Source organism: Borostomias antarcticus (assembly GCF_949987555.1).
Source record: "Borostomias antarcticus genome assembly, chromosome: 18".
Lineage (NCBI taxonomy): Eukaryota > Metazoa > Chordata > Actinopteri > Stomiiformes > Stomiidae > Borostomias > Borostomias antarcticus.
Window position 1 is genome coordinate 8732789 of NC_140251.1, and position 24156 is coordinate 8756944.

The window sequence follows — 24156 nt, forward strand, 5'->3', positions numbered from 1 at the left end:
TCACAGTCTCAAGGAAGTACAGTACGCCTACGCAGACAACCTTGCGCTGGTGTAGGCTACTCAGCTGGAGATTAGCAGGCCGTGGAGGAGACCTTGAGCCAGGACATGCAGACACTAGCGGCATACCTCCGGAAATGGAGATTGAAGATCAGCGAGGCAAAGACGGTGTCGGGGGCCTTCCACCTTAACAACAAGGAATAGAAGCCAAACGTGAGCTCCGAGTGCACATCGATGGAACACTCCTGCCATGCTGCGCCGAACCATCCTACCTCGGCGTGACATTGGACAGGTCGCACACGTTCCGCCAACACCTCGAGTCACTGCGGAAGAAGTTAACAGCTCGTGTGGCCTCGGTGAGGCTTAATTACCTCCGGACCGGCGTCGGACGCTTCCGCTCATCAATGCACAGATGGGGCTTGGTATCCTGTGTGGCGTGCGAGTGTGTAGGAACAAACTGCAGACCATGTCATCTAGGACTGTCCGATATATCGGACACCCAATGGAATGCATGGCCTGACGGATGACGAAACAGGTGACATGGCTCCTGGAGGTGTCCCTGGATATATAACCCAGGGCACGGGGTGGTAAAAGGATAGCCCGTCGGCCCTGAGCCTGGGGGGAGAGGATGCAATAACGTACCCACACGACGAAGAAGAAGAAGCCATAAGTAATTTCTGTTGTATTCATATTAAACATTAAAGTCGCACTGAAATGAAAAAAACATTCTGTCCCATTTTGGTTCACATAATTGGTCATAGTGTTCACCTATTCAACCATGTATGCCACAAAAATTACAAAATTCTACTTTTGTTGTAATCTTATATCAAAGTATATCATTTCTTAATTCCTGGAAAACGGTAGGTCACGTGCAATGACGACAACAGGTACCTTAGATTTTAGGCCAATAATATCACAACATCCACCCATCAATCAACGCTATCCTTCTATCGAATCTGTCTAAAGTTCTTAAAACCCGTCCACTAGTCAATGTTTCAATCAAATTCCTCTAAACATATGTCCTGCCCTCATAGCTTGTTTGCGTCGGAAATACGTCAAACTACGGAAGTTAGATGATCTCAAACGTCCATTTCAGTGCGACTTTAATGATCTTAACATTGGCCAGATTCAAACTTTTTTCCCCACACTTTTTTTCGTACCATAAAAAGTACAAATTGTACAACTTTTATGGCATCCCCACAAAATATATATTTAGAATGAAGCCATAACAGTCATTTCTGTTGTATTCATATTTAACATTAATGATCGCAACCGCAATGAAAAGTGTAAAAAAAATTCTGAGGAAGAGGAAGGAGTTTGCAGATGGTGGAAGGACATCATGGAGGAGTTCCAGAGGGTTTCACCAGAGGTGAAAGGTCGTCTGAGAGAGTGGGCTGTGAAGGTGGCAGGTCTCAAGTCCTCGGCTGCGTCATACACCATTTCTTCCCCCCCGAGATGTAGGCTACTACCACCACCAGTCAAATGGTTCATTCTGTTTGAACAATGGCCTCGCGAATCAAGCTTGAGGTAGCTGATGAGATGCTTCAACCTATACAGTTCAAAGTTGACGGTCATAGAAACACAACATTCATTTTGGACCCATCAAAATATGTAAACGGTGAAGTACAAAAAAGGGTTAAAGTTAAGAAATACTTTTATTCTGCACCTTTCTAAAATCTGTGGATGTTTTTTTATTTATTTTTCTTAACGTTATTCATCTACATAAAAATATAATCTATCACCTTCAATGTCCTGATAGGCCTACTGTTCCGATCGCTAATATTTTTTGTATAAGTCAATGGAGCTGAACATAGCGAAAATTAGCATCATGGCTAGTGGACATTTTCTGACTGGGAGATGATGAAATACAAATATTTTCAGTTCATTATGAGAATGGCGGGAAATAAAGCTAGTTTATTTACATAGCTAGCCAGATATATTGCCCCCCAAATCATTTTACAACTTGTTTCATTTCATTTATTCTTGTGAATATGTAGGCTCCTCCAATTTACTCCTCCCATCTGCTTCACAACTGTGTAATGGAGAAGCGTTACTGGCAACATGGCACGGGCCAATGGCCAAGCCCCATATCTGTAGCTAGCTAACTAGCTGGTAGCATGATTCTGAACCTGCACGCGAGCAACACACAGTGGCACAAGTGTAAGGTTATGGATGGACACACAGGCAGACACGCCGACACCATTTGTGTCATTACAGTAGATACTGTATGATTTTTATTTATTTATTTGACCTTATTTATTTATTTTAATGAAGTTAGTCAGGTGATGTTCTAACTTCCTTGGTGTCTGAAAATTAGAGACTATAAGTAGGCTAATCTACATATGAAAAGATCAAACTCATTGAAATTCTGCACATGCTCTACTGTAGTGAGAGGAAAGGCAGACATTAACTTTTTGGTTTGAGACAAGTTCACTAGGTCTGTACTGGGAGTAGTTTTTTTCATCTGAAGACTAATTTTATGGAATAACTATAATGGTATATTAATAACATCAATATTTGACATAACATTCATATTTTCGAGCCCTTATCTCTTGTCCTCTTCAAAAAGCTATTTCTTTTCTGTTACACCTTGCTCCAAGATTTGGAAGGTGTTCCTCTGCCGAAGCACAAGAGATCTGCAGCCAACATGATCAACAGTGAATTAACAAATAATAACAAAGATAATTTTGGTGTTGATTATGGGAGTGAACACAGGTGAGAGCGTTAAAGTTTTATTATATATGATCCTAACTATCATAACTGCATAACTACTTCAAAGAAGGATGTGATTTGAAATCACTGATTTTGTATAACTTCTCATACTCACTTCTGCACTTTACAATCTAATGTTCAGCAATAATTGTCTGTCTTGCTATTTACAAAAAAAACGGTAATGCAATACATTCTGGTACATTACAAAGTAGGCTAATACAATTTTGCTTTTAAACAGACATTGTATACAGCAACAAAAAACAAACAACTGACGGTTAAACATTTTTCCACAAATGATCACATGATGATTTATTGAAATATCTGGAGAATCTGAAAACAACTCTTCCCCCCATCTGTAGCTATTTCAGGGCTTCATTCAAGAACTTGAGCAGGACTCAAATGAGGTAGTTGGTTAGTATCACATTGACGTAACACATGTAACTATTCACGCTAAAGGAAACCAGTTGAATCATTTGGAGTCTGAACTGAACTGAATGAATACAAACTTGAAGTATTTTTATGACTTGGAGGCTGTGAGAAAGTATTAGCACTGAGCCTCAAAATTCAGTATAAAATACAAAGGATCAGCTGTTTGAACAGTGTCCAACCTCTTTATGTGGAATGAAAGAAGCAGTCCACTTGGTGTTTTATTGCTGCCTGCTGCTACCACGAAGTGAATCAAAATGAAGGACAAAAAAGACAAGTGAATCTGGCTGCCAAGTTTGGCTGTATAACCAAGTCAAAGAATGGATATGGTTCAGTTGAACTCTTCTGGTTCAGAATGTGTGCCTCTGTGGGCATTGGCTGCTATTAGTAGATATCAACAGTCAGAGCTTATTAGCTGCAGTTGGGGAAAAAGTCTCAGTGACTGGTGGGAATGAAAAGCGTTCAGTGAACTCTTCTGACCAACAAAGCAGGTGAGCTTTTGGCAGGGAGTGACTAAAGCCTGACATTGTGTTGACTAAACAACTGCAGCTGAGAATCAAAGCCATGTGATCCAACAAGAGACCAGCCGCAGTTCGGACTGCAGACTCGACGTGAGGTGGAGGCACATTCATGCTCTTGGGAACCGGGTTGTGTGTGTGTGTGTGTGTGTTTCAGCGCTGGGTCCTCAGCTCAGGAATCCATGGCAGACAGGCAGGAGCAGGAGAAGCAGGCCTGCGAAGGTGAGTTCCATAATAACAGGCCTTATGCTGTAGGCCTGGGATGACATTTTTGATGGCTGCTATACTGTAGATATATTTTGGATTACTGTTGTTTTTGTTTGTGATTGTATGTGTCTATATGTGTTTTTAATGTGTGCTGTATGACAAATTGCCTCCTTGGGGACATTCAAGTTTTAGTCTACAGTACACTGGCCAGTGTTATAGCTGCAGATATGCTCATCGCTGGTGAATTATATCAAAAAGTGAAATATTCTAGAGAGGGGCAGAGCTGTCCACTGATCACCATCTGGTGGTGAGCTGGTTTCGATGGCGCGGGAAGCCTCTGGACAGACCTGGAAAACCCAAGCGTGTAGTGAGGGTGAACTGGGAACGTCTGGAGGAAGAGCCTGTCTGGAGAGATTTCAATTGCCACCTCCGGCGGAGCTTCTCAGGCATCCCTGTGGAGGTTGGGGACATCGAGCATAAGTGGTCGGTGCTCAAAGCCTCTATTGTTGAAGCTGCGGCTGGGAGCTGTGGCCTGAGTGCCATAGGTACCTCAAGGGGCGGTAACCCTTGGACACTGTGGTGGACAGCGGTGGTCAGGGAAGCCGTCCGACTGCAGAAGGAGGCCTTCCAGGATATGTTAGCCCGGGAGACCCCAGAAGCAGTTGCAGGGTATCGACTGGCCCGGAGGGCTGCAGCTTCGGCCGTGACCAAGGCAAAGCAGCGGGTGTGGGAGGAGTTTGGAGAAACCATGGAGAAGGACTTTCGGTCAGCACCAAAGTATTTCTGGAAGACCATCAGACACCTCAGGAAGGGAAAGCGGGGGACCGTCCAAGCTGTATACAGCAAGGAAGGGACACTGCTGACCTCAACTAAGGAGGTTGTTGAGCGTTGGAAAGAGCACTTTGAGGAACTCCTGAACCCGACTAATCCACCCTCTATGATCGAGGCAGAGCCGGAAGATGATGGGGGGTCATCGTCAATTTCCCTAGAGGAGGTCACTGAGGTAGTCAAAGAACTTCACAGTGGCAAAGCCCCAGGGACTGATGAGATCCGTCCAGAAATGCTGAAGGCGCTGGGTGTTGAGGGGCTGTCTTGGTTGACGCGCCTCTTTCACATTGCGTGGAAGTCTGGGTCAGTGCCAAAGGAGTGGCAGACTGGGGTCGCGGTCCCAATATTCAAAAAAGGGGACCAGAGGGTGTGTGCCAATTATAGAGGCATCACATTACTCAGCTTCCGAGGGAAAGTTTACTCCAAGGTGCTGGAAAGGAGGGTCCGGCCCATAGTCGAACCTCAGATCGAAGAGGAACAATGCGGATTTCATCCTGGTCGTGGAACCACCGACCAGCTCTTCACTCTCGCAAGGATCTTGGAGGGGGCTTGGGAGTTTGCCCAACCTGTCTACATGTGTTTTGTGGACTTGGAGAAGGCTTACGACCGGGTCCCTCGAGAGGTCTTGTGGAGGGTTATGCGGGAGTATGGGGTGAGGGGGTCCCTACTTAGGGCCATTCAATCCCTGTACACCCAGAGCAAGAGCTGTGTCTGTGTCCTCGGCAGTAAGTCGTCTTCTTTTCCGGTGGGGGTTGGCCTCCGCCAGGGCTGCGCTTTGTCAACAATCCTGTTTGTGATTTTCATCGACAGGATATTGAGGCGTAGCCGGGAGGAGGTAGGTTTGCAGTTCAGTGAACTGGGGATGGCGTTGCTGCTGTTTGCAGTTGATGTGGTCCTGATGTCATCATCTGCCTGCGACCTCCAGCACTCTCTGGATAGGTTCGCAACTGAGTGTGAAGCGGCTGGGATGAGAATCAGCACTTCTAAATCTGAGGCCATAGTTCTCAGCAGGAAACCGGTGGTCTGTCCGCTCCGAGTAGGAAATGAGTCCTTACCCCAAGTGAAGGAGTTCAAGTATCTGGGGGTCTTGTTCACGAGTGAGGGAACCATGGAGAGGGAGTTTGGCCAGAGAATCGGAGCAGCTGGTGTGGTTCTGCAGTCACTTTACCGCACTGTTGTGACGAAAAGGGAGCTGAGCCAAAAGGCAAAGCTCTCGATCTACCGGTCTATCTTCGTCCCCACCCTCACCTATGGTCATGAAGGATGGGTAATGACCGAAAGAACGAGATCATGGATACAAGCGGCCGAAATGAGTTTTCTCCAGAGGGTGGCTGGGGTCTCCCTGAGAGATCGGGTGAGAAGTTCAGTCATTCGGGAGAGACTCGGAGTAGAGCCGCTGCTCCTTTGTGTCAAAAGGAGCCAGTTGAGGTGGTTCGGGCATTTAGTGAGGATGCCTCCTGGGTGCCTCTCTAGGGAGGTGTTCCAGGCGTGTCCGGCTGGGAGGAGGCCGCGGGGTAGACCCAGGACTAGGTGGCGGGACCACATCTCCGCACTGGCCTGGGAGCGGCTAAAGATTCCCTAGGCAGAGCTGGTTGATGCTGCCAGGGAAAGGGATGTCTGGGGCCCCCTGCTGGAACTGCGGCCTCCGCGACCCGACCCCGGATAAGTGGATGAAGATGGATGGATGGATGGATGAAATATTCTAATGTTGTGCAATGAAGACTGAGAGGCTGGTTTGATTTCCAAACGTGTATTCTCTCGTTTTCTCTTCTTCTCTCATGCAGGAGTAGAGAATAAAAACACAGATGACAAGGTTCTGGCCAGCGTGTCTCTTGCCCCAGCACAATCTTTCTGGACCGCTGAAGCCAGTGACTCCGTCCGCCTGAGGATAGATGACTCCTGTCCTGAGGAGCCAGTCACAGTTCACCAGATGTTCATTGGTTCTGTTGAGAGGTATGGAGACATGTATGCCCTCGCCGTTAAGAAGAAAGACCGGTGGGAAAAGATTACCTTCTCTGAGTACTATCAGCGCTGCCGGAGGGTCGCCAGGAGCTTTTTAAAGGTATTCAACAGACGTGGGTCCATTGCCCTTGACATATCATGGACAGAGTAGGAATCTATCAAATTCAATCATGATTTTTGTTGTTGTTGTGTGTTTGTGTAGCTTGGTTTGGAGCGGTTCCATGGAGTGGCGATATTAGGATTCAATTCAGCAGAATGGTTCTTCTCTGCGATAGGTGCCATCTTGGCAGGGTAGGGTTAACCTTTCTTATGATACTTATTGCATACTATACGATTAATAGTTTGACAGGAGTTAGCATATATAAACAGAAGCACCGCGAGTTCCAATCCCGGCCATGGAGTGTTTTTTTTTTCTTTTGTAAAAAAACTCCAAATAACTCAAATTTCTCTGCATTCTTTATGTTTATGCAATATTATCCAAACTATTCATACATACTGGTGTAGAACCTACTGTAGGTCACTAAAACGTAGTTGAGATGACGTCCTGGAAATTACCTAAAAAAAAATCCCCATACGGGCTGGGATTTGGGTTAGACTGTCACAACGTCATCATGACGTAATTTATTTGTTGGGATTGCTTTACATGAGACATGCTAGCTTGTTGAATTAATAACCTGTGCTGTCTTACACTTTCCCTACCAGAGGTTTAATGACAGGCATTTATGCCACCAACTCCCCAGAGGCCTGCCACTATGTGTCCAGTGACTCCAAAGCCAACGTCATAGTGGTGGAAAACCCAAAACAGCTGGATAAGATCCTGCAGGTATTGCTCTGTACCATTCTAAAATACAAACCCTGGTATACATGCAAGTTGATGGCAATCATGCATTTTCCATATGCCATAGATACAAGACAAACTGCCCCATTTAAAAGCCATTGTGCAGTATGATGGACCACTCCGGGAGAAACTGCCCAATCTGTATTCGGTAAGCCCTGAGTCACAGTGGACATCAATGGAGATCAAAGGTGGCTTCAGAGCGTGACTTTGATGTTGATTTTTGGGGGAGTAGTGGGAGGAGTTCATGGAGCTGGGACAGGACATTTCTGAGAAAGAACTCGATGACATCATCAGAAGTCAGAGAGCCAATCACTGTTGCGCGTTGATTTACACGTCTGGGACCACTGGCAAGCCCAAAGGAGTCATGCTCAGTCATGACAACGTAAGTTCAGCTGAGGACGAGCAGTGTGAACTGTTAATTTACGCAGTGTCCATAGGATTATTATATGTTATCACTATGCGATCAGCCACTACAATGTCACCAATCTATCTCCGTATGCATCATCGCTGATCTGATTTGTCCACTGATCAGTTTTTCAATCAATGGACTTTTAGATCACGTGGACCGCCCACCATGCCAGCACGGCGGGAGACATGCAGCCTGCCGACACCAAGCAGGAGTCGCTGGTGAGCTACCTGCCCCTGAGCCACATTGCTGCCCAGATTTACGACCTCTGGATGGGCATCCAGTGGGGAGAGCTGGTATACTTCGCCCAGCCAGACGCTCTGAAGGTACAGTGGTGGACAAGACGGATACTGAACATTCTATCTTGCAGTTATTAAGGTGCTCACACTTTGGACTGACTGTGTCGGTCTCTGGCTGTACTGTATTATCCTTGTACTGAGTAGCTGAGTGAGTGCTCCCTGATTTAGGGCAGCTTGGTAACCACACTGAGGGAGGTGCGCCCCTCATCCCACATGGGCGTTCCCCGGGTGTGGGAGAAGATGATGGAGAGGATTAAAGAAGGGATCAGTCAGTGTGGATACCTGAGGAGGAAACTGGTGACATGGGCGATGTCTGTTAGCCTTGACGCCAATCAAAAGTGTGCCAAGTAAGTTGCGACAGTACTATATGGAGGATTTTGAATGATGATTCCGAATTAGATCTAATGCAGTACAACGGTTATGGCTGTACTGTCTAGCATCTTGACGTTTTCTCACTTTTGTTTTTGATAATAGTACTGAGGAGAGGCCGTTTCTCTTTGCCCTGGCAGACAGCCTTGTCCTGGAGAAGCTCCGCGCTGAGCTGGGGTTCTCCTGCTGTCGGAGGTTCTTCTCCGGGGCGGCTCCTATCGCAAGTGAAACGGTGCAGTTCTTCCTCAGTCTCAATATCCGTCTTTATGAGGCCTACGGCATGAGTGAGAGTACAGGACCTCACTTTATGTCCGGTCCCAGAGCCTACAAACTGCCAAGGTGAATCGACTGGAATGACAACAAACACGTTTCAAATCTAATAATTACCTCCATAAAAAACCACACCGCCTCATCTCTTTCTCATCTCTTTCTGCTTCTTGTCTCACAGCTGTGGCAAGGTGGTCCCTGGATGCCGCTACAAGCTGGCCAACCTGGACTCCGAGGGGACAGGGGAGGTTTGTTTCTGGGGCCGTAACGTTTTCATGGGCTTCCTCAACATGGAGGACAAGACGAGAGAGGCACTGGACCAGGACGGGTGGTTACGCTCAGGGGACCTGGGGAAGGTTGACGAGGAGGGGTTCCTGTACATCACAGGGAGGATCAAGGGTAAAGAACTCAGGAACAGCACGACTCATTTCAGGTCATCCGTTTTCACTCGGAATATTCATATTGTCTGAGTACGTCGTGCTGTAATGTTCTGCTCAGCAGGTGCCCCAACTCTCCTCCATTTTATGATGACCCATTGTGTTCTCTCTCCATTCAGAGCTAATCATCACAGCAGGGGGGGAGAATATTCCTCCTGTCCCCATCGAGGACGCAGTGAAGAAGGAGCTGCCGATCGTCAGCAACGCCATGTTGATCGGGGACAGGAGGAAGTTTCTGTCGATGCTGCTCACTTTGAAGGTTTCAGGACAAACTTAACAGGAGTGGAAAAATATTAAAACTATGCGTTGTCTTTATATTATGTCTTCTTTTTGTCTGGCAGTGCACTAGTACTGTGGAGACCATGGAGCCCACGGACGAGCTCAGTCTGGAGGCTGTGGAATACTGCCAGCAGCTGGGGAGCCAGGCAACCAAGGTGTCGGACATCATAGAGGGCCAAGACAAGGAAGTGTACCAAGCCATTCAGGAGGGAATCAATAGGGTCAACTCTAAGGCCACCTCCAATGCCCAGTGCATTCAGAAGTGGACCATACTGCACAGAGACTTCTCCATCTCAGGAGGAGAGCTCGGTGAGTGGTGAATTTCAATCTGCCCTGCTTAACATTGAGCCGTGCTTGAAATCTGAGCCAGGTTTGAATCTGTCTTATGGGTTAAAGCTGTAACTCATGTATCAATCTTGGTAACTTCTCTCATTCCAGGTCCAACGATGAAACTGCGACGTCCTGTTGTCCTGGATATGTACCACAGTAGAATAGAGAGCTTCTACAAAGAGTAGACAAATTGAGTGCCATGTACATAATACCGTCAATGAAATTCTGATGGTTTTATGAACCTTGTTCATAACACTGCTTGAAAGTTGTAGTACTTCCAACACAATCATGTTCTGATGTGGAGCCTCACATGAATATTAATAAATGTAATGTTAAGGTACATTACATGTAAAATGTAATACAGTATGTACATGTATGCATTTATATAACAGTTCTAATATACAACACACAAAATTGTGCATTGTTCATCCATTTTAGTATGTTATATTTTGTGTGTATGTTATTATAGTCATGCTGATTCCGAGAGACAGACCTCCAGACAGGTGGGAGCAAATGTCACCTCTCAATAAAGGCACTGAATCATCAGACCTTTCATACAGCGTGACGTGTCACTGAGTGAGTGGGAGGAAACGCGCACACCCATGGCCAGACAGCTCGTACACCGCTGGCCTCCAATTTCACTAGTTTATTGCACCAAAATGTGTCAGGAGTGACATTTCGAGGACCATGCTATTCATCAGACTGAGTGTGTCACGGAGTACTCATGTATGCAATGCTGTTGATTTCCACCTCTCAAGTCATATAACCGTAGTGGTACAGTGGGATAAGCAGTGGCTCATGATACTCAAACTAAATCAAATCAAACACCAAACAGGTGACTTCACTCAAAATATCAACACCTTTAATGAAACTGAACTCGTAAACTGCCCATGACCAAAGGGAAAATAAAATAATAAAATAAGTATAAGTATATAAATAAAGCCTATTGGCAGATATATATATATATATCACAAATACAACCATTAGAATACAGTAACCATTTTTAGACAGTGTTTGTATTTTACATTAACCATTTTTAGACAGTGTTTGTATTTTACAGTAACCATTTGTAGACAGTGCTCAGGCTATTATTTTGCAGAAAGAAAATTAGACACTCTGGAGGTCAGGCTCCGCTGGTACAGACACTGTAAATATACAATAAAGTTGTGTGCTGATATGAGAATGATACAAAGCGATTTGATTTGATTGTGTGTTTTCAGACTCCCGAACACTGAAAACGTTATCATTAACTACCCTTAGTCCATGTCTTGTACTCTTCGGCATATGTCCGCTGTGAACTCGGAACATTTGGAGTTTCCTCCCAGGTCTTTTGTCAGGACCTGAAGAGCGAACAATAGCAAGACTGTTATATAATTTCTATCGGGGGAGATCCTATAGGCTTATTTCATGAAAAGAGTTTAACAGAGCAGCTCTGACCTTCTTGTCTCTGATGGTGTCAAAGCAGGCAGCCTCGATCTTCTTGCCGTAGTCGTGCAGTCCCATGTGGCGCAGCATCATGACAGCGCTGAGCAGCAGAGCGGTGGGGTTGGCCAGGTCCTTCCCTGCGATGTCCGGAGCCGTACCGTGGACCTGGCAGCACAGGACAGACACTGGCGTTAGCAGCAAGAGATGACGGAGTAGCCTACAGGGCCGCATGTAGAAATATGACCCAGAACATACCGACTCAAAAATGGCAACACCGTTGGCACCGATATTCCCACTAGGAGTTACTCCAAGACCTCCAATCAGTCCAGCACACAGATCACTGGAAGAACCAAACAGACACGTACAATATCAAAATATCCCTTGAAATACATCACACTTAACATAAACACTGACATAAACATGTCAAACCCGTACAGCTCTGATAGTTCACAAGACAAAAGACACTAGGATAAAAGCTGTATTATAGCATTAGAGCACATATGGCAACTTACCTCAAGATGTCACCGTACAAATTTGGCATCACTAGTACATCAAACTGAGTGGGGTCTTGTACCATCTGTAAAATACAAAACATACAGCATTAAAATCATTATTATATTAAAAGTCATATTACGGAAATCGCCTTAATTCGAGACTTTAGTGATAAATAAGTAAGGATACATACATTAAGACATACTGTATCCAAGTACATCTCTGTGAATTTCACATCTTTGAAGTTTTCCGCTACCTCCCTGCACTTCCTCAGAAAAAGCCCATCTGACATGCGCCTATGGGGAGAGACAGTGATCAACTACAGACCACAGGTTTGGAAGGATGTAGTAAGCAATAAGACAAGCTTATGACTAGGTTACAATACGTATATGGTACCCAAACAAGAGTTGTGAGTCTATACTTCATGGTTCTGGGGTCCTGGAAGACGAGACGTACATGATGTTGGCCTTGTGGACGGCCGTCACGCTGGTCCTCTGGTTGTTTCTGGCGTATTCAAATGCGTACTCTGCGATGCGTCTGCTGGCGTCCTCCGTGATTAGCTTGATACTCTGTACAACGCCATCAACAATCTGAAACATTCACACAGTCACACTTTAGGAGGGCAATACAAGAGGCTGTGACATTCTGGGAACAAAAGGAAGAGAAACGTCTGTTCAACAGCAATCTGCCGTTTCCTGGTCAATGACTACTGCTTCTGTCACAGGTGTCACTGCGTCGCTTGTCAGTATTGCGTCCACCCTCACTTGCCCACGCTGATAATAATTTACCGGCTATATTACAGTCACAGTCATCCATGATTGGATGGAATACGCAGATGAAGGTCAATTTGATAAGACTGCTAGACTACATAAATTGTAGTACATTACCAGATTGGGAACCTTATAATGAATAGTTGTGTACTTAGGAACTGGAATGAGGAATTGATTAGTGCTGATAAGATATTGTATGGACAAGCAATACTTGTGGTACAGCAACGCCATGTTGTACTGGTTATATATTTAGCCAGAAAATCAAGTGATCCGATGGCACAGGTAGGCGACATTTATACTGATGAGTGAGTTTAACCAATTCAACTCGGTTACACTTGGAGATATTGAATATTGGGGAAATATAATTGTAACAGCAAATACAGCTAATAAAATAATCAAAATGGACAGAGTCCACTGCAAGTGATGAAACTAGGCTACTTAAGTTAGATGGGGGGGTTGGAAGTTATTTTCTGTTAAGCCCCATTTGGGCTTGGGTTATATTGTATTGTGAAAATCATAATAATAAAAAGACTTTGATCAACAAAAAAAAGTTTGTGGGAAAGACAGAGGAAGCACTGTTTGCATGGAGGAATGTCACAACCATAGGGATGTTATGTAACATTTAGACAAGATACAACGGATGAGACATCAAAATCTATATTGTTATCTATATTTCTACCTACCTAGAGGGAAAATAATCAGCTTTGAAAGTCAAGCTGTGTGCCCCGTCACACCGTGCAAGAGCTAGGTGAGAAACCATTAAAAGAGAATTAGATGGAGTGGTGCAGCATCACACCTTATACATTAAGATGGGCAGGTGCAAGCAGAACACCTTAAACATTAAGATGGGCAGGTGCAAGCAGAACACCTTAAACATTAAGATGGGCAGGTGCAAGCAGAACACCTTAAACATTAAGATGGGCAGGTGCAAGCAGAACACCTTATACACAGGGCGCGTGGTGAATGAGCTGGCTACTAGGGGGGAGGGAGCGGAGCCTCGGTGTCAGCTGTGCAGGGCCAGGGAGTACTACACACTACACTATGTCAAACGTCTTTTAATCCGTCTCTGCATCAAGGCCCGACTGCTTGCATAACATGAATTTCCTGAGTCCTACAATAATCTTCACCAGCCCAGAAATGAAGATAAGATAATGTCTGTAAGAATATATAAGATTATGAGGGAGCCTGTAGTGTTCATAAAAATGGTCTTATCACATGTGATGGTGCCATGATCATGTTTGACTTGTGTGAGCATGAAAAACTAGGGCAGCAAATAAAGGAAGTGAGGTTGCAAGCCAATCAGACTAGTACGGGTCTGTCGTCCACATACCACATGTTCAATCCCGCTGTACTCTCCCTCTGTGTTCTCGCGGATGGTGACCAGGTTCACGTCGGTGTACGGGGTCTTATAGCCCTCGATGGACACGCAGGGGCGCACATTGGCGTACAGGTCAAAGGTCTTCCTCAGAAGAAGGTTCATGGACGGGTGTCCAGCTGCAATGGGAGTCTTCAGAGGCCCTGCGTACGAAGTGACGGTGGCGTAACTACCAGACATGGATGGGTGGACAATGTGTTTTTAGTGAGGGGAAAGAGTGAACACTGCTACCTTTGAGTCCTATTTTGCTCTTGTCCATGGATTCTTTTGCGTCAGGGGGGATCATCCACTTGCCGCCCGGTCCCTTTATGGCCGTTACATTTCTCTCTTCCCACTGAATCGGTGCCTTGATAAAAGGGTGTACAGGATCTCAGAAAATTTGAATGTTGTGGAAAGTTCATTATTTTCCATAATTTAATTCAAAAAGTGAAACTTTCATGTATTATAGATTCATTACACATGTAGTGAAATATTTCAAGGCTGATTGCCTCCATGCCACGCTCCACGTTGATGCAGTAATTTGTTCAAAAGGAGCCTCCATCAAGTATTGAGTGTATAAATGAACATACTGTACAATCATAAAGATTACAACAAGAAAGGCTTGAAATATTTCACTTTGTGTAATAGATCTAGAATACATTAAAGTTTGACTGTTTTAATTAAATTACGGAAAATAATGGACTTTTTCCATAATATTCTAATTTTCTGAGATGCACCTGTAAGATCAGAGATATACAATGTCTCACTGTGCCATGCAACCTACTGTAGGCCTAAAGAGATACACATAGATGAATCTGAAAATGTGCCAATATGCCATCTTTAATCAAAGACAATCTATTAGGAAAGTGAAGTGCCACCCTGTGGCTGACATTAATGGATGTGTCTGGCTAAATCACATTAGGCTCTAGGTCATAACCATTTAAGCCTTAGTGCAAGGTACAGACGGTAAACTGATTTAGTCAGCACTGTGGAGTCGTGTCAAAGAGGACAATAGCTTACTTTAGCCGCTTCAAAAATCTTCATAACAGCCGTGGAGATCTCTGGACCAATTCCATCTCCTGGAATTAAAGTAACCGTCTGCATCTGTGAGGAGAAACAGGAAAACGCCAGATCCAATGGATAAGACAATGATTCATATACAACACACCAGTGTTGGCATTAACCTTTTCAGAGGCTTATACGCAAACAAGGGTATTGTTTATAAGGTTAATAACATTCTGCTATTCTCTACACCTCAACAGAACAAGGCAAACATGGGGAACAACACCCTTAAGAAGTCTTAGTTTTATAACTCTACATACACAAGCCGTATTGCACAGAGAGAACAATGATGTGTGCGTTACCCAACTTTGGTTAGAGGGACACTTACCCCCCTAGTTAATGTCTTAGGCTGGGGGGCCTGGGCCTTCATAGCCACCATCAATCGGGACACCTAGCAGAAAAGACATTGATCAAATGGTCAAGGTGCTGTATCAGATAGAAATTAGACAGTGCACAGTTTCTCCTGCCTCAATAATTGTTCTTACAGTGGTAGCCAAAGTACCAAACATGGGGAAAATATTCATTACTGATTGACATTTGTCGGTGGTTTCACTTGTAAGTCACAAAATGTGACTGTAATAACAAACTCACAGTACTGTAGCTCCCAGCTACAGCACAGCCTCCACAAGCCATGAACCTTACCCATGCCATGAGCTGAGATGAAAACATTGCTTGAGCGCTACTACTGTACCATGACAAGCACTGCTGGGCTGATACTGTGGGCCAGCATGCCTGGAATGAACCTAAGGCATGAAGCCAATGATTCATCTGTCATACTGACACATCTGTCATGTTTCATGCTCAAAGTAGGCTGGCTGTAGAACACTAACTATAGATCGAACTTCTGCCGTAGGCAAAATGAGGACAATATGAAGAGGACACACACTGTATGTATGATGATAAGCCTAGTTGGCTAATCTGACTATTAGACAAAAAAAAAAGTCTGCAGTCTGGCACAATCCTTCATAGCTCTCTTGTGGCAAGATTGAACAGAACCAACACACAGCTATCTTCTCATGCAGGTTTTAATGCCAATCATGTAGGATTCATAACCAAAGGACAACTATTCAAAAGAAGAAACAAGGGATCAAAAAAAGGAAGGAACCAACTTCATAGATCCGATATCTATGCTGCTGCTGTCAATGGTCTACTATGGGAACAAGGGAGACAGCACATCTGTGAAGGACATTTTGAGTTTGATGAAAACATTGCTGTAACATGTGCAAGAATACCATTTCCAGCCTTGAAGTCCTATCACATACTCCAAGTAGGGCCAGCTACCATTGGTCCACCTGGTGTAGTTTTAGTAGGAGTTTGCATCTCAAAACTAGAGATGATACGAAATTGTTGCTCCAGCAACTCTGTATAAATTAAATCTTTGTTGCACTCACAGGACATAAAATAGGTAGTTGTAGCCCGTGGAATAACTGTGTGCACACTGATGTGACCTTGTGGCAGCTAGGTTTCAAAGTGTAACGTTAGCTAAATTGAAACACTTCAAACTAACATTAGTCTAATTCAGTTTGAAGCTATAATCTAATGCTGATCATCACTATGAATGTCCATTCCAGATGCGCCAGATACCGTAGGAAACAGGTGCAGCTAGCTAACTTAAGTCAGATGTCAATGATTAAGCTTACTTCCTGAGTCTTGATTTTATTCTTGTCATTGATCCATAAACCATATCTTTCCAGTAGGTTTAGTATCTGCAAAGGTTGTGAGTAAATATGAATGTTAGCTATAGCTGCAAACATACATTTAAAATGTAGGTAGATTTCTCCCAGCTAGCTTGCTACAACATAGAAAGCTAGCTCGCTAGCTACCCTAGCACCTAGCTAGCTACCTAACGCTAGCAAGCTACTTTGAGTACTATAAAGCCGAGACGGGCCGATTGATGATCCAGACATCATCACAAGCAACATCACCAACAGTCATCACAGTGGTTGTTGTGTCAGTAATGGGAGTTAGCATGCAACCACTCTAGGATTCAAGCTAACTAATAATTAGGTGTATTACTGGGGCAGGAACGTGAGCTAGCTGACTTACTGTCTTGCTTCTAGTTAGTGCCGCACCGGCGACAGTGAAGGGCATCGCATTGACAGGCCGCGCAAGATGCGGCATTTTATCAGCCACAAATTGCTTTCAACAACACTAGCTAATCGATCAGAGCTGATACTCTAAGGAGTATGTGCCGTATTTGACCCCCAAAAATCCCGGTTATCTGCAATTTACATCTCGTACTTACCGTTGACCTCCAAGCCATCCTGACCGACAGCAGCTAGGAAGCAGGAAGAGCAGAGGAGCTCGAGCACCGTGGACACGGGCACGCGCCACGGACGCGAGCGCATTCGCCGGTATCTCCACAGCACAACTGATCATCTTTGTTGTAATAAAAAACTTGAGACAAATAATTTCTGCTGTATACCAACTACACTCGTTCAAATTAAATAAGTAGTCAACTAAAGCGCCATTCGTTTTTTAGGCCTGCCTGAGTACAATCTCACCTTCCAATTTCCAATAGGTCTACAGCAAAGAGCCAACACCATGAATATGGACCGCTGCAACATACAGGCTACTGAGGCTAGTAGACTACACATCAATCTGGGAGGTTATCCATGAGGTTATCCCATGCATGCAAGGAATGTCTTCAGTTTTGAAACGGCACTGTACACTTTACTGTAAACAAGAAATTAACTCAAATGACAACTAAACGATGAAGAAAAATAACTTTAATTTCAGGTTACATAAGGTTAAGACAGCTGTATTAGCTTGAGGAAATTTAATAAGTTACATTCTTCAACAATGACTTGCATACAGTATGTGTGCACAAAGCCAACTGAATAAGAACAAAGAAATAGCACACGGTTAACACAAGGGGGCAGACAGTCACAGAACACTGAGGACTCAATGACTGTACTTCTGTCCCTGCACCAAGGGAGGCATAACACCTGATTATGAGTGGGAGATCATTTTTGCTTCTTAGGCACAAACAAATTATCTCAATCAAAACAACAGTTGTAGCGTATGTTTTATATAATCCATTGAGGGCTGTATATTCCACTATCATATAGTTGGCCATCCTCACCAATGGCAAGACAATGGTATCAGAACAAGTAGAGATCATTGCAACAAGTCAATTCAAACACACGTTTTTAGAGAGTAGCACTTCCAGTGTAAGCATACTAAGAGCATACCACATGGGACAAAATATTTCCCCAAATACTAAAGCAGTGCAACAATGAGACCTTTTGATAAAATAAAGTTGATAGATCTATAAAGGAATGTAAAAATGCTGAAATGATACCCAAGTATATAAAAGCAGCATAGCTCTCAGCAGCACAAATGTAAAGTGCTGTGCAGTGTGCAAGTAAACAGCCTTTTTAACACCCAGAGGTGCTGTTAATATGGATCAGTATCTCACATCGCTAGCAACACTGAGCAGGTGAGTATTCTGGCACTGGTGCTGGATCAAGCATTTGGATATATAAACACAATGATTAAAGGTAACCGTACATTATGCCATGACATTGTTTCATGACAACAACAAAATGGACAAACATGAAATAAGTTCCCAAATGAACAAACACTACAAATATATAACATCCTCCCATGTGGTCAAATAGTCTGTGTTAAACAGCATATTGCTTTGGCTGGTTCTTGAGGCTCAAAGATCTCTCCGTTTGTGAGATTACATGTGCTGCTCTGTTATTGAGGAGTCTGCATTCATGAAGAACATCTGTGGAAAGCGTTGGATATGGAAAAACAATAACCTCAAACTTGTCACACCCAAATTATTTCACTAAGCACATGTAAGCAATTAACAGTATGATTTCTTACCATTGAACTGTTTGTAGGCTTCTTCAATAATTGCATTGTTTGATCTCTTTAGCTCCCAGAAGCCATCCTCCACCCAGGGCTTGCAGTCAGGAAGTTCTTGTAGCTGTCCATTCTTGTATAATCCAGCTGAGCATTGGGGGGAATCAAGATGTCAAACAGTGTTCTAGTATAGTAAAGAGCATACCATAGCTCAATACCAGAATATGTCTCAGCAATACAGGCCTATAAGAGTTGTAGGCTTACTAAAATTACCTTTGATCGTATCATCAATGTCTTTACATAACTGATACAAATCGCTTCCTCGTCCAACCACTCTTTCCCCTACAATTGACAAAGAAAATAAGATGTCAGACGACTTGATGGAAAACTCATACATTATTAGCATGCAATAAGTGTTCACCATGAAATACAGTCTATTTTCAAATATCTTACCATCCAGCGCTTTGATGTTTGGAAACATCTCTAGAAGGATGTTTCTGTATGATGTGTTTTTGCAGACTACAAAAACAAACCAAAAATACTTTCACTTAATGAATCATCCTCAGTCCTCAGTCTATTTTAATCACTGAAACAACATGGATGTAAATATTAACCTGGGTTTGTGTAATTATAGGTGTTGTCTTTCATTCGTATATTCTCCAGCTTTCTCAAGGACTGAAGGCAGTGGAGGTTCTCAATGCTGTGGATAAACATCAATAAAATAAGGTAAATGCAGAACAGTTTCACCCTAAGACACCTATTTATACTGAATAATATATTTTTTTTATAGAAGCATACTCAATCTACATCTATTAATTGCCACACTGATATATCTAGTAGCACTACAGAGTCGTGAGTGACACTGATCAGATAATACCTAGATATTTGATTTCCAGCCACGTTTAGGCTCTGTAGACTGTCACAGTTGGAGATGGCATCTGGAAAGAAGAGCAGAATGGATATTCACTAAACAATGGTGCACAGAAGGATGATAAAACATTAACTGGATTTATCCAGTGAACATGCAAAGCAACTGATCAACTATGTTTTGGAATTCTTACCTAAATTGGAAATTCTGTTGGCAGATACATTTAGTACAAGAAGAAGTCGAAGGGATGCCAGTGGAGCCAGGTTGGTGATGTTATTACCAGAAATGTCCAGTCTCTCCAAATTGATGCATTCTCCAATACATCCCAGATCACATATTCCTGTACAATAGACATGTTACTAAGATATGTGGGGAAAATAATTCAAGCTCCCAAGTCTTTATAATGACTGCACCTTACCAAGACCTCTGAGCTTCAGAAACAGAATGGACTCCAAGTCGAATTCTCCCGTCCGAGACTTAAGCAGCGCAGCAGTTACCTTGGCAAAGTCTGGATCTGATGGAATAAGAGAAGACCGAAAACAAAGCACAAATTAATCGATCTATTCTTGTAGTACAGCCTGGCTGCATACTCCACAGTCATGAGTCATTGTTGCAGCTGGAGCTGGCTTCGGCAGGCTCCTGTCACTTCTGCTTAACTGAATAACGAGGACAAACACCACAGCCATATGAATGGTAGGCTTTGCACTGATTTAAATAATTGTCCACAATTCCTGAGCACCTCACTTCTTTTTCTGCTTAACACTCTGGTGAGGGGGGTCACAGACGACATTCTCTCAGTTCTCAGGTGCTTTAGCTGGATAAATTATATTTTTCGTTATAAATCCATTAATGTTCAATAAGTAAGTATAGGCTAGAGGCAGTGTTACATCTGAGTGTCGATTTAAATTCCACATCACATCAGCATATAATTCAGGCAGTGATATAATCATCAACAAGTGGATTTCTGTTGTCTTGACAGCTACTGCACAACGTTAGCCGACTAGTACTCGTTACTCTACTCTAGACACACTCGGGAGCCATGGCGGTTTAAATGTATAAGCTGTTGTATTCAGTAGAAACCAGTAACGTTAACTATGCTGTTTAATCATTTATTACAGTTCCTGGCTATGGTGATCCAACCAATTTTAGCTCTGTCACACGAATTGACTTGTTGTGGGCGGTGGGTGGGTGGTGTTGCATTACCAAAAAGCGAGCCATGGACTAGCAGCTAGCTACGCTACGCTAAGCTAGCAGCAGCAGGACAGCAACACTATGGTTGCTAGCAACAAGCTGGCCATTGTATTATACAGTAGATATGCTATAGCTAACGTTAGCTAGCTTACCTTGGTCTCGGTCTCGTTTCGAGTCCATCCTCAAGCAAGTCGAGTTAACTAGCTGCAAATAATAAAGTGACTTGCTCTTGATTTCTTTGGTTATTCAGCGTGGAATTGCCATCTGTCTAGAGGAGGGCATAGCAGGCTGACACAGATACTGTATGTTGAACCAGCAGCAGGTAGAGGAGGGTTTAGCTAGCAGCAAGCAAGAGAGAATTAATAGCACACAATCATGTGGCAAAGGAGAGTATCGGCCCAGGCAGCTACTGTACTCGTTAGCTATATTATAAACCTATTATTATAACCACGAACTTCATGACAAATGCCCAACACATTTACAAGCAACGAAAAAACCAAAACTATAGGCATAAGCTCAGGTCAGGTCTAGCACGGGTCACGTCTAGCTCGGGTCAGGTCTAGCTCAGTGATCAGTGTTTTTCAGTACATACTGGCGTTTCACGGCAACCAGTGTTCTTTTGTAAAAAAAGACAAAAAAAACTGAGCGTAGGCCTACTTGCACCAAAGTAGACCTAGGCTACTAGTAATTAAACTGGCCTACTTAATGAAGAATAGGCACATGCCACTAATACGTTTACTTGAGATAATGATATATGTTTTTTAAAAATATATATTTTATTATATTGTATTATAGGCTGCAGTCTTGCATTGTAGGCTAGCGTATTGTAGCATACAGTAGGCTATATTATCACATTACTCTAATATCACATTCATATTATTCTACTCTTCAAGGTACAAACAAAGCTTGCACACCATTGCATCATTGCATCTGTATATTTTTTTAGCAATTTTTTATTGGTATTTATGGGAAGAATACAAGGAAAACAGGAGAAATAAGACAGAAACAAAAGTCATAAGAGTTATAATAAAACAAAGAGATATAAGAAAACAAAAAACAGACTGATTTGTCATTTTCCGCTGGATCAATACAAATAAATATGTTGTATGTTTATGTGGTCTACTTTAGTGTGGCCATTATGGACGGACAGAATATGGAACAGCGCTCTTTTTTAATGAAGTATGGTCTTATGACACTGTGCTAGTGCCAACGTTTTTGTAGGCGCATACTAGTACTACAAGTCCCTGCGCCTCTGAGAGGGAGAGGCGGAGCCTGGTGTGGCGACTCATCGTGCTCTCCAGCGCCTGTGAGGACGGCTGGCCCTGCTGGTCTTCCTCCTCTTCTTGGGGATGGGATCCACCTCGGCTCTGTTGCGGGGGTCCACCGTTTCCTCCCAGCTCCTCTTTCTGTTGCTGAGGACAGACTGGTTCTGGATCAGAGCAGAGACGGTGTAGGTCGGGGCCTTGAAACTGAAGCCGGTGCTGGAGCCAGAGATGGTGTAGGTGCTGTCGTCGTCCACTTCCATGTCCTCCACTTCATCCTCATGAACAAGATCGATGATCATCAGGCTGTCCGGAGGGGAGATGCTCTCCATCTCCACATCATTGGGGTAGTAGCTATGGGTGCTAGGATCAGCCTGCCGTGGAGGGCAAATACAGGCGCTAGCACCGGGGTAGATAGTGGCGCTATGACCAGGGTTGTATCCAGAGGCGCTAGGACCAGGGTTGTATCCAGAAGCGCTAGGACCAGGGTAATATCCAGAGGCGCTAGGACCAGTTTTGTATCCAGAGGCGCTAGGACCAGGGTAGATAGTGGTGCTAGGACCAGGGTTGTATCCAGGGGTGCTAGGACCAGTTTTGTATCCAGAAGCACTAGGACCAGGGTTGTATCCAGAGGCGCTAGGACCAGGGTAATATCCAGAAGCCCTAGGACCAGGGTTGTATCCAGAGGCGCTAGGACCAGGGTTGTATCCAGAGGTGCTAGGACAAGGGTTGTATCCAGAGGCGCTAGGACCAGGGTAATATCCAGAGGTCCTAGGACCAGTTTTGTATCCAGAAGCGCTAGGACCAGGGTTGTATCTAGAAGCGCTAGGACCAGGGTTGTATCCAGAGGCGCTGGGACCAGGGTTGTATCCAGAGGCGCTGGGACCAGGGTTGTATCTAGAAGCACTAGGACCAGAGTTGTATCCAGAGGCACTAGGACCAGGGTGGATGTAGGTGCTAGCATATGTGCCACAGACAGATGGTCTAGACCCAGGGTGGATAGTGGTGCTAGGACCAGGGTGGATAGTGGTGCTAGGCTTTGGGTAGGTGTAGGTCCTAGCAGATTGTGGAGGGTGGTGTGGCGGGCAGATGGACATGTCAGGCCAAGGGAAGCTAGAGTTGCTCGACCTGGGATAGCTGGAGCAGCCAGTCTGCTGTGGAGGGCAGATAGAAGTGCTAGGCTTGGGGCAGGTGGAGATGCTTTGCCTTTGCTGTTGTTGAGGGCAGCTAGCAGTGGCAGGCTGTGGTGGAAGGAAGTTGGAGGCCATTGTGCGGCTGGATCCCAGCTGAGTCTTCTGCGCCACAAACGCCTCCCCTTGTCTTCTATTGGACCCTGGAGCAGGGAGCTGAGAAAAGTGCTGAGAAGAGTCTCCAGCTGTGGGAACAAAGACGTTTAGAAGTGCAGTTATTGAGAATAAACTGCTAACTCAACTTAGAAGTTCAGAAGAAGAGTTTTTAACACGAACCATACACAGAACTGACATGTTTAGAAGTGTTAGGCTAGGTTTTTTACATGAACTGTCCACTAAGCTAACATCCTCTCTCCAGACCAATCCAAACCCTTTTCATACCAAAACCATTTCTTTGCTAAGCCTTGAACAAACCTGTATGTTACCCTAAAATATTTTTTTCAAATGACTATTCTAATTTTCATCTTCATATCAATCATATCTTAAAAGTTCTTACCAGGGCAATAAACTTGATCCCAAACACTGACGGGTTTCATCTTAATGATGGTCGCGTGTCAATCATGAAATAGATGTGATGTCTCTCTGAAGGTTTTGTCTTTGATAATGTTGTATCTTCTCAGAATGTTTTGGGTGTTCTAGAACCTCTTATTTTCCAGTGACTATGAGGTTTTTCTGCTGACATCATAATGGGCCTTCATTCAGTGTTCTATTCATCCATATCAACCAGGATCAGTCAAACTCATTAGGAATGTATTATCTATCATCAAATGTACTTTATGTTATTTGATTATACTTTATATTATTCAATCATATTAATAAATACGTAAAGAAAACATTTATAATGCAGCCCA

General features: G+C 44.0%; 3 protein-coding genes across 3 annotated transcripts; 1 reads left to right on the forward strand and 2 right to left on the reverse strand.

The window, feature by feature from the left end:
- Window positions 1-1336: 1336 nt before the first annotated feature.
- acsbg1 (acyl-CoA synthetase bubblegum family member 1) lies at window positions 1337-10340 on the forward strand (the record flags this gene model as incomplete). The annotated part of the gene is made up of 15 exons (XM_084452546.1): window positions 1337-1406; window positions 2598-2712; window positions 3811-3875; window positions 6473-6750; window positions 6853-6941; window positions 7353-7473; window positions 7556-7636; window positions 7721-7870; window positions 8044-8220; window positions 8362-8540; window positions 8668-8901; window positions 9011-9228; window positions 9386-9525; window positions 9608-9854; window positions 9984-10340. The coding sequence occupies 15 exons, from the start codon at window positions 1337-1339 to the stop codon at window positions 10058-10060; spliced, it is 2241 nt and encodes a 746-aa protein (XP_084308672.1). The 3' UTR covers window positions 10061-10340.
- Window positions 10341-10715: 375 nt separating this feature from the next.
- Window positions 10716-17276, reverse strand: idh3a (isocitrate dehydrogenase (NAD(+)) 3 catalytic subunit alpha). The gene is made up of 11 exons (XM_084452927.1): window positions 17224-17276; window positions 15307-15369; window positions 14937-15020; window positions 14169-14283; window positions 13893-14080; window positions 12249-12382; window positions 11986-12088; window positions 11813-11877; window positions 11556-11640; window positions 11313-11465; window positions 10716-11215 (listed from the first exon to the last, which is right to left on the reverse strand). Exons 1-11 carry the CDS (start codon window positions 17239-17241, stop codon window positions 11132-11134), a joined length of 1092 nt encoding a protein of 363 aa, XP_084309053.1. The 5' UTR covers window positions 17242-17276; the 3' UTR covers window positions 10716-11131.
- Window positions 17277-17850: 574 nt separating this feature from the next.
- On the reverse strand, window positions 17851-21140 carry lrrc61 (leucine rich repeat containing 61). The gene is made up of 9 exons (XM_084453137.1): window positions 21006-21140; window positions 20081-20176; window positions 19856-20002; window positions 19672-19732; window positions 19409-19494; window positions 19248-19313; window positions 19068-19136; window positions 18816-18941; window positions 17851-18714 (listed from the first exon to the last, which is right to left on the reverse strand). The coding sequence occupies exons 1-9, from the start codon at window positions 21031-21033 to the stop codon at window positions 18608-18610; spliced, it is 786 nt and encodes a 261-aa protein (XP_084309263.1). The 5' UTR covers window positions 21034-21140; the 3' UTR covers window positions 17851-18607.
- Window positions 21141-24156: the final 3016 nt, after the last annotated feature.